The 14,352-nt window shown below is 34.9% G+C and overlaps 1 protein-coding gene and 1 pseudogene across 2 annotated transcripts in view; one reads left to right on the forward strand and one right to left on the reverse strand.

The window, feature by feature from the left end:
* Positions 1–675: 675 nt before the first annotated feature.
* The window catches only part of ARMH4 (armadillo like helical domain containing 4), a 123,049-nt gene continuing 109,372 nt past the window's right edge, over positions 676–14,352 (reverse strand). For both annotated transcript variants that reach the window (XM_020986461.2, XM_020986460.2), the window contains exons 6-8: positions 8,529–8,560; positions 1,669–1,803; positions 676–1,446 (exon numbers count right to left, since the gene is read on the reverse strand). In XM_020986461.2, the coding sequence (XP_020842120.1) occupies positions 1,378–1,446; positions 1,669–1,803; positions 8,529–8,560 (236 nt within the window). In that variant the 3' untranslated portion in view covers positions 676–1,377. The remainder of the gene's footprint in view (positions 1,447–1,668; positions 1,804–8,528; positions 8,561–14,352) is intronic.
* Positions 5,537–6,327, forward strand: LOC110208480 (heme-binding protein 2 pseudogene; annotated as a pseudogene).

Here is a 14,352-nt window from a genome sequence, read left to right on the forward strand (position 1 = left end):
CCAGAAAGGTCACTACCTTCTCCCTGGTGCAATTAGAAGATACAGGCCTGGAAAGTCAATATATCAAAGTTCTTGTATTGGCACTGCCACGGATTCACTCTACGTCCTTGAGTAAGTCATTTCATTTCTCTCTGCCTCAGGTTTCTCTTCTGTGAAACAGTGATAATAATATTTGCCCAGAATGGTTTTGAAGATTAAGTATGATCATAGGTGTGAAAGCACTTTGAAAAGCACAAAGCTCTAGGTATATTATTATTACTTCTCTACCCTGCAACTCAGCTTCCATCAGTCATAAGTCCCAGATTTCCAATTACAAAAGTCAAGACCAGGGAATGATGCTCCAAGGCAGGTCAAGAAATACAAGTGATGTTCCAAAAGAGACACATTATGGATCTGGCCGTAGAACCAACTCTGATTGTCTTTTTTTTTTAATGAAGCCTAACTTGACACCTACCACCACAATAACTTACTTCTTTGACAATAAAGAGGTACAAAAATGAAAAAGCAAAACTTTCAGCAATTCAGTTCAACTTTCACCCATATATATAATCAAATTGTAACTCAAAACTCTAGGGCAAAGATCATACCCTCTTTTTTCTCTTGTTATCTGACAAAAACAAATTATGTCCTCAAATAAGCTGGTGGATTTTCATGAAGAACATCTAAGACTGTTGATATGTTTGTTAAAATATATTGTGCTGCTAAAGAAAACATTCAGTACATTTAGACAGTGAATCAATTTGCTCTATTATTGTTCCTCCATGATTCTACTTGCCAAAAAAAAAAAAATGAACTAAAAGGAGCATGAAAGAACAGAACAGGAAGCCTGAGGCACATAATGCAACATCTCCATAATTTCATACGTAATCATGCTGTACTGACAAATCTCCTCAATGAAAAAGATTTGATTCATTCCAAATTACAGCTACATTTGATGGCATTTGATTACTTCAAGGTAAGAAGATGGATAGAGATCATCACAAGTGATTGCTTATTAAGATTTCTATTCCAAAATTCAGCACGCCTCAGTTACAATAATAGTTGGGATTTGTGCAGTTAATCTAAAACAAGAAAAAGACACTGATAAAAAACCAAAATTTTATCCTATCCATTCCTACTGTATAATAGGCACACTGCATATTTATGAGACACAGTGTATGGAAGGGGAAATTCACAACTGCATAAAAACAAACATCGTCACATGTTACATTTAGTACACAGCATGCCTGTTTTGCCCGTTGAGAAGAAAACTCACTATCCAGTGGACAGAGGGCTAGAGAGCCTGATAGCAGTAATGCAGCAGGATGTCTTTTTTTGCCCAAAAGTAAAAATGAAATAATAATATCATTAGCTATCACAATAGAACTGTCGTTGAATTCAAAATTCATCTTCAGAACTGTCAGCTAGGAGCATCACTCGATCTTGCATACTGTTAAATTCTCTCTGCTGGAGAAAGAAAAAGGAAAAATATTAAATCCTTCGTGCCAAAAAGGAAAACTTCTAAAACCAATTTCAAAGTAAAACAAAGAACAAATAGCAATGGCTAGTCCAAAGCCCTGGTGCATTAAAATAGTATCTTTGCTTCATTAGGCACATTTCCTTTATGGAGTAAACTGGACCACCAAACAGTATGTGGAAACTGAGTACACTTCTTTATCATTTCCATACCTTCCTTTTATGCCTTTTGAATCCATTTCGCCTTCGGCGATTCATAATCTTGATACTGTACAGTGCTCCCAGGATGAATAGGGCTCCAGCTATCCCAACCCCCACAGGCACCAACATTCCCGACATGTATCCTGCCTGCATAAAAAGGAGACAAGCATTGGAATACTAAACAGACCACCACTCTAGGTTTCTCACTACTGCTGGGATGTAACGTATTTTTGTAGGGTTTGAATTCCATTTGCCATCTTATGGAATATAGTGCAATTGGTACAAAGTCAGGGAGAAAGGTGTTTAAGTCCTGAGGGAAAGGCTTCACTATTTTTGGATCCTTCAAAAAGCTGGAAGAATGTGCTGAAATAAATCATTCCTATTGAATGACACCCCCAACCACTTGGATAAGCGCATTTGTCAACATTAGTTTGGGGTGACAGAAATATAATTTGTATTAAAGATGGATGAAGGTTTCCAAAAATGTTACTACTATTAAAAGAATAGAAATTTAAAATCTCTGCTGGGGTCAAACTCTGATATGCTTGGAGTACTCTCTAACATGTTCAGTCTCTGAGGTTAAATGAGGGCCCAGACCTTGGTGTTCATGTTCTTTAAATCTCAGGAAAGGGAAGGGACTTGAAAATTAATAAAAGAGAGGAAGGCTCTGAAAACCATAGGAAAGATAATTTCCAGCAAAAGGAGAAAATTTGAGTTGAAGAATGGAAGGAAACATAGAGATGGGAAAAGAGTGTCCCAGTGAAATTAGTGGCCTGGTCCTTAGGCTCACGGGTGAAACAAAGCAGTTGTCCAGAAGTTAACTCAAGGGAAATAAGTGGACAGCACTGTGAAGAAGGGAGATATGAATCAGCACAGCAACCCTCTTCCTTACAAGATCCTTCAAAGGAAGGAATGTTTCAAAAGGTCATAATCATAGGCTTGGAGCTGGAAAGGACCTTCAAGGGACATCTAGTTCAACTTCCTCTTTTTAGAGATGAGGAATCTTTGGTCAGAAGATTAAAGTCATTCACCCAAAATTATGAATATAGTAAATAACAGTCCAGACTTGAAACCAGATTCTCTAAATTCAAATCCAGCTCTTGTTCTTTCCTCCATATCAGGCTTTTTCCACTGGACGTTTGTGTGTGCGCATTTGTATGTTCAGTGCCTAGTACATAATGGGCAGTCAATAAATGCTAGCTAATTGACTGAATAATTGAATTAATATTAGCCTTTTCACTCCTTCTTGGGTAACCTAGAAGTATTAGGTTCACTATATCATGTACATCAAAATATCAACTTGGCAATACAACCTCAAGATTTCTCAATAATCAGGCAAGTAACCCAATATACCTAATCCCAAGAATTAGACTCAAGCTACTCCCAAAAACCTTATCTGGGGACTATGACCATAATAAGGAAGGCAAGGCAATTGATTAAGAAATGGGGCAGAAAGGCAGTGGTTGTTACTAATAACTCCAAAAGTGGTTGTTACTAATAACTCTGAAAGTGCTTAGCACAGTGCCTAGCATGTCCTAGGTACTTAATAAGTGCTTACTGACTGACTGACTGACTCTGACAAAGACAAGCTCTTCTCTACTCCTCTGAAGCTGCCTGTTCTGCTTATTAAAGCAGAACTAATGTGATTCCTGGCTGGTATTTCCAAACCAGCCATTATGCTGCAGAACAGGCATGAAGGGAGAGTAAGAAAGCCAGGTAAAAGTGTTCAATGGTAGTGTTTAACTGGATCACTATCACTGGGTGTCCCTGGATTCCCTGGAGTTGTATGTGTGCCTGGAGAGCAAGGTGTTAAAGATCTTAATGCGTAAGACCTGGGAATGGTAACAGCTGGGGTCCCTGAAAACACTTTAGGCACTCTTCCTTATTTTCCCAAGTGTACTTGTGTCTGAAATCAGGATACCATAGCAAGAGGTTTTATTTTTCGGAGGGGGGACACCTAGAGCCATTCGCATATCCCCCAAAAAACATTGTTTCCCCTCCCAACCAAACTTCTTCACAAAGACAAGAATATGCAATGAAACAGAGGGCATTTGGGAAAGGGAGCTAATTTGGGGAAAACTATCATTAGACAAAGTAAAGCAAGTCCATTTTATTGTTTGGCCTTTTCCTGGCTCCTCTTAAAATTTCTAATTAATCACTAGGGAAGTTCTGAAAATAAAATGGGGGGGAAAATACGTTAACAAAGAAATGTCAAAAGATTCCAGCCATAATCCTTTCCCATCTTTGTAGGTTCCCTGCTGCAAACTAAAATGTTAGGAAAGGGCAATATATTCCAAATCTGCAATGTATTTCTCTTATGCATGTCATTATTCCATTTTCTTGAGTTAGGGTTGAGGACAAGAATTTTGCCTTCCATTAAAGAATGAAAGAATTCTCTACTTACTATATATTTTCCCCTAAGGAAAAAGAAATCCAGTGATTTCAGTATAAAAGGCTTGAATAAACTCTGAACTTAATGAGAGTTTTTCCATCTCTGGTTAAGAGGTTTTTTCTTTTAGTTTGGTTTTGGTTTGGTTTGGTTTGGTTTTTTGTAAATGAGGAGAAAGACAGTAGTAAATGAAAAAGTTACGGAAACAATATATTAATGAGACTCTAACATGGAAATAAATATGCATTGTGAAATAATCTACACTTTAGAACTAACGTCCAAGGTTTTACAAATCCACATACTGAAAGGACAACTTTTCCCCTCCTGGACAGATTTCCAAAAGTCTTAAAGCGATAAAATTCTGATCAAGAAAATGAATGCTCCAGAATATGTTGCTCTCATGGAATATCTACTTTACATGTTTAAATTATTTTTGTTCCCAAGGATTTAAATCAAACAGGAACTCACAAAAGTTCATATTTTATGTCATTTTTAATGAAATAATAGAGAAAGGGGAAGAATATGCATTCTTTATTAGCATGGGGCAGCGTACAAATTATTCAATATAATTTTTTCTTTTTTTAACATTTAAAAAGCATATCTAATGCCACTTCTCTTGGGTTTCAGAAATCACAAAATATAACATAGCTGGCATCTATATGAGCACTTTAAGTTTTGCAAAACATAAGTATTATTTTCATTTTATCCTTACAGCAATCTTTGAAGGTAGGTGCTATCATTATCCTCATTGTATAGATAAGGAAACTGAAGCAGTAAAGTTAAGTGGGTCATGCACCTAGTAAGTATCTTGGGCCAGATTTGAACTCAGATCTTCCTGACTCTGGGTCCAATGTCCTATCAACTACACTACCTAGGTGCTTATCAAGCCTAAGCAAAAACAAACCAAAAAAACCATTGTTTTAGTATTGCCGGTGATTTTTTTTCTTTTATTTAATGTATTTTGTTAATGTTATATATTGTGCCGCGCCCCTCTGTCCTTTTGGAGCTACACAGTATATCACTATTGGGTTTTAATCTGTGCAGGAAGGAAACAGTTACCTATGAGCAAGTTGCAAGAATAATAATAGCATTTATGTAACAATTTGTGGTTTGCAAAGCACTTTACATGTGCCATCTCATTTGAACTGGAAAGAAAAAGGAAAAACTTTATTTGAAAAGAAAAAATTCTAAGGACACTTCAAAACCTAAACTCTATTGAACTGCTTAAGAAACTGTCGTTTTTGTTTTGAATTTGTATAGTCTTGGTTCTTTCTTCCTTAGTCCTTATTCATTTTCACTTTTTTGGGGGGGTTAGGCAATGGGGTTCAGTGACTTGCCCAGGGTCACACAGCTAGTAAGTGTGATGTGTCTGAGGCCGGATTTGAACTCAGGTCCTCCTGAATCCAGGGCCAGTGCTCTATCCACTGCGCCACCTAGCTGCCCCCCATTTTCACTTCTGAAAAGCAACTCAGACCATGAGCCACATCGGAGATGCCTGATCTAGTTCCAAGGAAAGCCACTGGAAAGGCTGGTGCCCCTGAGATACACAAATGGAAAGATTCAGAGGAGGGCAGTCTGGAAGACGGGCAGTTAAGAGACCCAGGAGTACGAACCAGCCAAGTGTGTTAAAACTTACGTCGAGACCAAAGACTGGGATGGAGCAACTAGCTTCATTCAACTTCATAATAACATTAAAGGCAAGAATGAGAAAGAAATGAAGATTGAGATGATTTCTCTAGTAACTAGCCTTTTAGACTTTTTGAGGGCCTTTTTGCCAATCTATGATTACCATTTCCTTAGATATACATTCCTCCCTAATAGCAATCTGATCCACCCAATCCTTCAGAGTCAGATGTATTCTTTAAAGACAGAGCTGTAGTGATGGTGTCTGTGATCTTTTGATGGATTTCCTAATGCCCAGAAGAAGCAAAAATAACTCTTGACATTAGTGAGCACTTTGAAGAGAGAGATGGAAAAGTCTCTGATGAAAAGTTTTACTACACTACTATGATTATCCCAAATTGCTTAATAGACCCAGTGAAGTGTGGTTGATCAAGAAAAATGACCACTAACACCTCCCTGTCTCCATGAAAGTACGTGAATCAAGAAAAATTCTGCTGCTTTGGGCAAAAGTTCTACTTAAGGTAAACATCAATATTTCTATTAAGCAATTTGCTAGTCTAGTATCTTCTTTATAAGAGTCCTATAACCTGATAAGTTTTCTAACATGCCTTTTCCAATGCCTGAATCTTCTTTGTCTTGCTACGTGGATAGGCTGGCAAGTCATAATTTCCTGCCAAAAGAAGTTTTGAACTGATTAAAGTAGTAGTCTTTCTCTTTTTCCACCAAGGGTCAGAGGAAATGCCTATACATGTATCTTACTTCTATTTCCCTTAAATTAATGTTATTTTTCTATCTTTATTTCTACAAGTAGATGATGATTCCCTCTTCCACTAATAAAATTCTTAAATAATTTATTCTCTATGGACAATGCCAAGCTATCAGTTCTGGAATTCCAAAGTTCTCAGGGGATAGCGGTTTATCAGGATCCTTAGTTTCCCCAATTCTTCATAACTCCAAGGTTGACCTATTCACTATAGCATATAGCTTCACATTTAATACATAGTGTAGCTGAAATATTTTGTTTTAGGATAAAATAGCAGAAAAGACTGTTGCTAATACATCATGTTCTAAACTTTTGAGCTTCTTTATCATGCTCTACTAATACTATATGTTTTGTTGATATCTCAAAATACATGATTAAAATGGTTCAGTACTGGTTTTAATATTTAAGAGAATAATATATTCTAATTCCAGCAGCATAGATTTACAAACTCTGAACAGAATAAAGATAATTTACTAAAACTGGATGCTAGTTCTTGGTTTGAAGGGGGATAGAAGCACAGGAGAATCTGTATACATGTGCATGTGTATTTTTTGAACAGATCATTCTGCCATGAAAATACTTGACCCTACAGCATGAAAAGCTATCATCAGAATTGCCTCATGAGCTACGGGAATCTGAGGCAAATCCTCTAATATTATAAAGGAAAAAAGATTTTTCTTGTAACTAAAATCCCAGTTAAATATGGACTGCCGTAAAATAATGAAATCTGACACAAGCTACAGCAATTAATTCAAGACTCTATAGATATGAGTAATTACAGTTTGAAATTAGGAAATAATTAAACATGATAAACTTGAAGAGAGAGGGAATAAATAAGGAAGAATAAAAATCTTGAACCTGGAAGGAAAGTGATTTATCTCTGAGCATTTTAACATGGGTGTTAGACATAATGTAAGAAAGGAAAACATTTTTTGTAGGTCAGCTGTGTTAAGTAAGACTTTTATTCCAATGGGAGAATCAATTGTATCCAGGGGCGTGCAGCTCAGGAGGACCCACTTTTAAATTTTCAATCAGTCAATTACTAACAATGAAGGTTTGATTTGTTATTTTGTTGAATATCTAGATTTAAGAAAGTATAAATAATGCAGATTAAATTTTAAAGTCTGTGCACACTTCTTTTTTCTTTTTTGGAGAGTCCAGTATTACACATTTACCAGCACATCCTTATATTGCTCTACAAACATTGTTTGAACTTAGCAGTAGAAGCTATGGGAATGAAGACACCTAGTGGCTGTTAGCTGATAGTAATAATAGTAACTGGCATTTATCTAGCACCTTAATGTTTGCAAAGTGCTTTACATCAATTATCTCATTTGAGTCTCTCAGTATCAATGTTTATATTCATGTAGTGTCTCACTCAGGATTTCAAAGGTTATTCTCCTTCTTTCAAATCTCCACTTTTGAGTGGAATCCATTAATTCACCTCTTCTTCAGGACCAGGGACTTAGATCTGTATTCTTCTGTCTTTCCAAAGTTCACGTTCCCCATACAGGCCCTCTTTTGATGCCCCATCCTAATAAGACTCTGTTTTAAGAATTCCCTAGAACAGATACCATATCCGTCTATTAGAGATATTTATTCACTTAATGATATAGGATTTTGCCTTTCTGTGGATGAATAATACTACTAATAGCAAAGTTAATCAACCCATCAACAAACATTTGTTAAACATTCATTATGTGCCAGGTTCTTTGCTAAGGACTGGAGACATAAAAACAAGAATGAATCACTCCCTTTCCTCGAGTTGCTAACATTCTATGAGAAGAAAGAAGACGTAGATCTATGAGTATACAAAGTGAATGCATAAACACAAGATAATTTTGGAAAGGAGAGCTCTTGATTGGAGAGTTCAAGAAAGATTTCACGTACAGTGGTGTATGAGCTGAGCTTTGAAACATCCCAAGTGTTTGACAAGAAACAATTGATAGAAAATGTTTTCTCTCTTAACCCTTGACCTGCGAAAACTAGTCAGTCACAACCAAGATAAGGAATTAAAGCCACGCCATTCTGGGGGACTTTTATTAGAAAGTTCCACAGACTATGATGTATCCAAAAGAAGAAAATAATGTTTTGTACCTTGTCTTTTAGTTTTTCCATCCAACTTCTCACTGGAAAAAAAAAGAGACAACAAAGTTTGAATAGATATCATTGCACTAAAGTTTTCTTAGTGTTAATAGCACAAAGTATGGAAAAGAATCAATAACATTAACATGATGAGAATGCCCCATTTTATTTTCTTATTCATTAAAAGATGCAGAAAATTAGTGCAAAAAGAACCCAGATACCAGATAAAAAGTTAAATCTTGTTTTGTTCTCTGAGTGGTTTCTATTATTATATACATCAGAAGGTAGGCACATCATTGTTGGGGAGAGGAGGCAACTCTAGAAAAGCCAGTTGCTTTTTTCAGCTAGTACTAATTCTGTCAAATTATGTCTCATCTTCCTTACCATCACTCAAGGGTGAATTGAGCAATGCAAGACCAGTTACCTCAATGGGAATGACTCAACACTTAGGCCCATACTACAAAGTGTGTATGGAGGAAGGTAAGGAAGATCATTGTTTCAGGGACCCAGTGCTTCTCCATTTGTGGAATTCAAAGAGATGGACAAAAAAAATATTATTATTGTTATTGTTTCTTTAAAATTATTTGTAATATGCTTAGATGTTACTTCATTTTACAACTACATAAACTCATGAAAAATGAGAGCAGTACCACAGTAATCTTCCCTTTAATTTCAGAAAGTAATGTATTTTAATTTGTACCCCTCATTAGCTTTCAGCAGCTGATAAAATTCCTGGAGAAACACATGTCTTCGTCCCCATCCCTAAAAATTATTTTCAGTAAAAACTACAGTTATTCATTTACTTAAAAGAATAGGGAGAAATACCTAGTAAGGTTAAAAGTAGTTGGTATACAACATATTCCTCTTAAAAAATGAAACATTTACCATATAATGATAAAGCAAGGATAATCATAACATTTATTCATTAGAAGGTAAGGAATGATCCAAATATAAAAATCTGCCCATAAATATGGGCCACACTCCCTCATCAATGGACCTATGTGCACATGTGTGCATCCCTATATCCTTGGGAGTGAGTGGGTATAGGTCTGATACACACAGTTTTTTCCATGCTTCTCTAATTTGTTGTTCTCCAATAAATATATTGTGATACCTTTTATATCTAGGCCAAATTTCCATTTAGACCTTACACTAGTACAAGATGTAAGGTATCAGTCTAACACTAATTTCTTCCATACTACTGTCTGATTTTCCCAGCAGTTTTTGTCCAGTGATGAGAGTCCTTATCTCAGTAGATAAGGTCTTCGTATTTATCAAATATTAGGGTTTTAGATACATTTGCTTCTGTATGTTGTATACCTAATCTGTTCACTTATCAATCTCTTTATTTTTTATAGTACCAAATTACTTTGAGAATTACTGCTTTAGACATGGTTCCAAATTGTTCTTCAGAATAGTTGGAACAGTTCACAACTCCACTAACAGTGCATTAGTGTACCTATTTTCCACATCCTTTCCAATATCTGCCATTTTTCTTTTCTGTCATCTTATCCAATCTGATAGGTGTCAAGTGGTACTCCAGAGTTGTTTTAATTTACATTTCTCTAATTATTAGTGATTTAGAGCATTTTATACAACTACTGTTACTTTTGATTTCTTCTTCTGAAAACTGCCTGTTCATTTCCTTTACCTATTTGTCAATTGGGAAATGGCTCTTATTTTCATACATTTGGCTCAGTTCTCCATGTATTTGAGAAATTAGACCTTTATCGGAGAAACTAGCTATAAAAAGTTTTTTCCCCAGTTTCCTGATTTCATTCTAGTTTCAGCTGCATCAGTTTTGTTTGTGCAAAGCCTATTTAATTTAATGTAATCAAAATTATCTATTTTACCTCACGCGGCCTCTTGTACTTATGAATCCTTCCCTTATCCATAGATCTGTCAGATAATTCTTTCAGTGCTCCCCTAATTTGCTTATGATATTGCTCTTTATGTTTAAAATATGTACCCATTTCAAGGTCACCTTGGTGTATTGTGTGAGATATTGGACTATAACCAGCTTCTGCCAGACTGCTTTTCAGTTCTCCTAGCAGTTTTTTGTCAAATGATAAGTTCTTGCCCCAGTAGTTGGGATCTTTGGGTTTATCAAAAACTAGGTTAGTGTGGTCATTTAATCTATGTTCTATATCTAATCTAGTCCATTGATCAACCACTCTATTTCTTATTCAGTACCAGATAGTTTGATGACTCCATTTTGTAGTATAGTTTGAGATCTGGCCCTGCTAGGCCCCTTTCATTCTCATGTTATTTCATTGTTTCCTTTGAAATTCTTGATCTTTTTTGCATCCATATGAATGTCACTATTATTTTTTCTAGTTCCACAAATTAATCCTTCGGTATTACATTGAATTAGTAAATTAATTTAGGTAGGTTTGTCATTTTATTATGTTGACTCATCCTCCCCAAGATCCATTAATATTTTCTTATTATTTAGATCTGTATTTCTGTAAACAGTAGTTTGTAATTTCATGTATATGGTTCTTATGTGTATCTTGGTAGAAAGATATATTCTGTAGTCATTTTAATTGGAATTACTTTTTCTAACTCTTCCTGCTGGGATTTATTGGTATTATATAGAAATGTTAATGATTTGAATAATAGGATTTATTTTCTATCCTGCATGTTTACCAAAGTTATTGCTTCAATTAATTTTCAGTTGACTCTTTTAGGGTACTTTAAGTACACAATCATATCATCTGCAAAAAGTGACAATTTTGTTCCTTCTTAATCTATGTTTATTTTCTCAAATTTTTTTTCTTTTTTTATTGCTATAGTTTGAATTAGTACTATGTCAAATAGAAGTGGTAACAATGGATATTCCCTTGTTTCATCCCTGATTTTACTGAAAAGGATTCTAATTTATCTGTTACATAAAATGATAGCTCTAGGTTTTTAATGGATTTTACTTTTATATTTTATTATGTATATTACATTTTAATATATTTTAAGACTCATGTATTCCTATGTTTTCTAATGTTTTAATAGAAATTTGTATTGTATTTTGTCAAATGCTTTGTTTCCTGCATCTATTAATATAATCATATAATTTTGTTAATATTAATAGAGTTAAGTTTATGATTTTCCTAATATTAAACCAGCACTGAATTCCTTATATATCCAACCAGATCATAGTATTTAATCTTCATAACATTTTGTTTTAGCATCTTGGCTAATAAGTGATTTTAAAATTTTACACTAATGTTCATTTGGGATATTGGTTTATAATTTTCTTTTCTATTTTGACTCTCTGTGGATTACACATCAAGACCGTATCTGCATCACAGAAGGAATTTAGTAGGATCTCTTCTTTTGCTCTTTTTATAAGCAGTTTATATACTATTGGAATGAATTGCCTTTGAATGTTTGATAGAATTCACTTGTAAATCTGTCCAGCCCGGAATTCATTTTCTCTGGAAGTTCAATTTCTTCCTCAGAAATCAGATTGTTTAAATTCTTTGTTGCTTATCCTGTTAATCTGTATATACTATATTTTTATAAATATTTATTTATTTTATTTGTCAGTTTTATTGTCATAAATAGTTTCTAGCAATATTTTTATGTTAATAATTTTGCCTCTTTCTTCTTTTTGATCAAACTAGCTAATGACATCTATTTTATTGAGTGGTTGGGTTTGTTTGTTTTTTCCACCAAAAATAACAGCCTCTGGCTTTGTTTATTAATTCAATTTTTTAAAACTGTATTCATCTCTTATTTTATTTCTAAGATTTCTATGTTGGTGTTTAATTGAGGTTGCTTAATGTTGGTTTTCTAGAATTTTTAGTTGCATTCTCAATTCACTGATTTATTTTTCTTTTTTGTTAACAAAAATGTTTAGAGACATAAATTTTTCCCTAAGGACTACTTTGGCAGTCCCAAATTTTGCTATGTTGTCTTCCTGTTGCTATTATCTTTAATGAAATTATCTATCACAATTATTCATTACTCTTCTTTCTTGTTGGTTTTTATTCATTCTGATCTTTGCTCTAAAAAGTTGATGGCCTGAGTGTACACAGACAGCTAACTCAGGAATAATTTTCAAATCAATATTAAGTTTTCTCCTGTACATTAAAACATAATCTTGTTCACTCTTTGCAATGCTATTTGATGTTTTCTATGTCTAGCACCTACCAGTTCTTCTTTAAAATAGTGTTCCAGATATAGAGGTGTGAGGCTTCTGTGTTATTTAAAGGTCCTGTGGCCTCTCTCCTTCCTTATTCCTAAACCATGCTTTCCCATATATTTCTCCTCATCCTTAATTTTTCCCATATTTTTTATTGAAGTCACCAAGTATCACTAAGACCACATGTCGATTTTATTTGTAGGGTTTTATAAAGTTCTTAAAAAAACTTCCCTACTACTCAATCCTTATCAACTGATGATAGTTTAAGAGCTGTAATTATTTTCATGGTGGTCTTTTCACATACATTTGTCATTAGTATATCATGTGATAACCAAACATCTCAGGAAATGATGTCTCTTGCTGCCTCTGAGTATATAACGAAACCCACTCCGACAATTCATTTCTTTGCTTCTCCAAGAAATACCTGTGACCCAGGATTCCATTTAGCTACAAATTCCTTCTTTCTTCACCTTTTACAATAAGTCCCCTATCCATACATCAAAGTCATTTAAGATTCATTTTCATATGAAAAGCAGCCCTATTCAATCTCCCTCTAATAAGAAACGTCAGGTGATGCTAAACAAGTATATTATGCTCACCAAAGATATTCATCACTAAGTCTGAGGACAAAGTGGAATCCAGGTCAAAGAGGGATTCCCAGTAGCTGGTGATGTCTTGTTGATTGCATCAAGCTATAGAAAATTGCAGAACCTCCTATAAGAGGTCCGTAATTGTTCAAAGGAATTTGGCCTGACCATCCAAATAGAAAAGAGCAAGCAGATAAAGAATGTCTATGGCCCATATTTCATTATGCATTTAAATAAGTATTCTATGAAGCTTGTCTGACAGTACAGCTATCTGGAACAAATTTGTTTCAGACAATTTTTTTTCTAATACAATATTGGTCTTGGAATTGAAAAGGAAGAGCAAAGCAGCTTTATTGCTTTGGGGATGTTGTAAATTTCTTTTATTTAATCTGTACTTCCCATGAAAGCAAAACCCTATCTTTTCAATACCAACATTTTACTGGTACTGCTACATGGCAACAATGTGTGGAACATCATTAGCTGTGAAGAGCTGAAGATGAATGTCACCCAAAGGGCAATAGAGAGATTCCTAATGGGTGTAAACAGGCTGTAATACATAAACAAGGAAGAAGAATAGGTGCAGAGAATGTTGCCAAAGAATTTTACGATAGGAAAAAGCAGTCTGGTCACATGGCAAGAGGGAGGGAAGACAAATCTGAAGTGATCCACTGGTGCTCTCAGGATGTCAGAGAAGGCAAGGAAGGCCTCTAACACATGAGGTAAATTCTGCTAGGTGAACTTTTGGGAGAATATGAATGAGAGTCACACAGGATAGATGAGCAAGGATGGGTTACAGTCTAAGTCCTTGCAAGGAAATCGAGTCAGTGAGATCACAGATTCATTTGAGTATTACATACAGTATCTCATATGATTCTAACAACCCTGTGAAGTATAGTACCTATGTTATTCCCATTTTACAAACAAGGAAACTGAGACTCAGAGTCTAAATGATTTGCCCAAGGATACACATATGATGACTCAAAGGTCAGTCCCCTTTCCTCTACTCTCCCTCTCTATTTCTTAAAGCAATTGTTTCATACATTTTTACATATGCATAAATCTATAGGAATGAGACACGTAAGAAAGCATCCTTGAGCTTCAACAGCAG

This window comes from Phascolarctos cinereus, unplaced genomic scaffold (genome assembly GCF_003287225.1).
Source record: "Phascolarctos cinereus isolate Bilbo 61053 unplaced genomic scaffold, phaCin_HiC Scaffold_3;HRSCAF=262, whole genome shotgun sequence".
In the NCBI taxonomy this organism is placed as follows: domain Eukaryota; kingdom Metazoa; phylum Chordata; class Mammalia; order Diprotodontia; family Phascolarctidae; genus Phascolarctos; species Phascolarctos cinereus.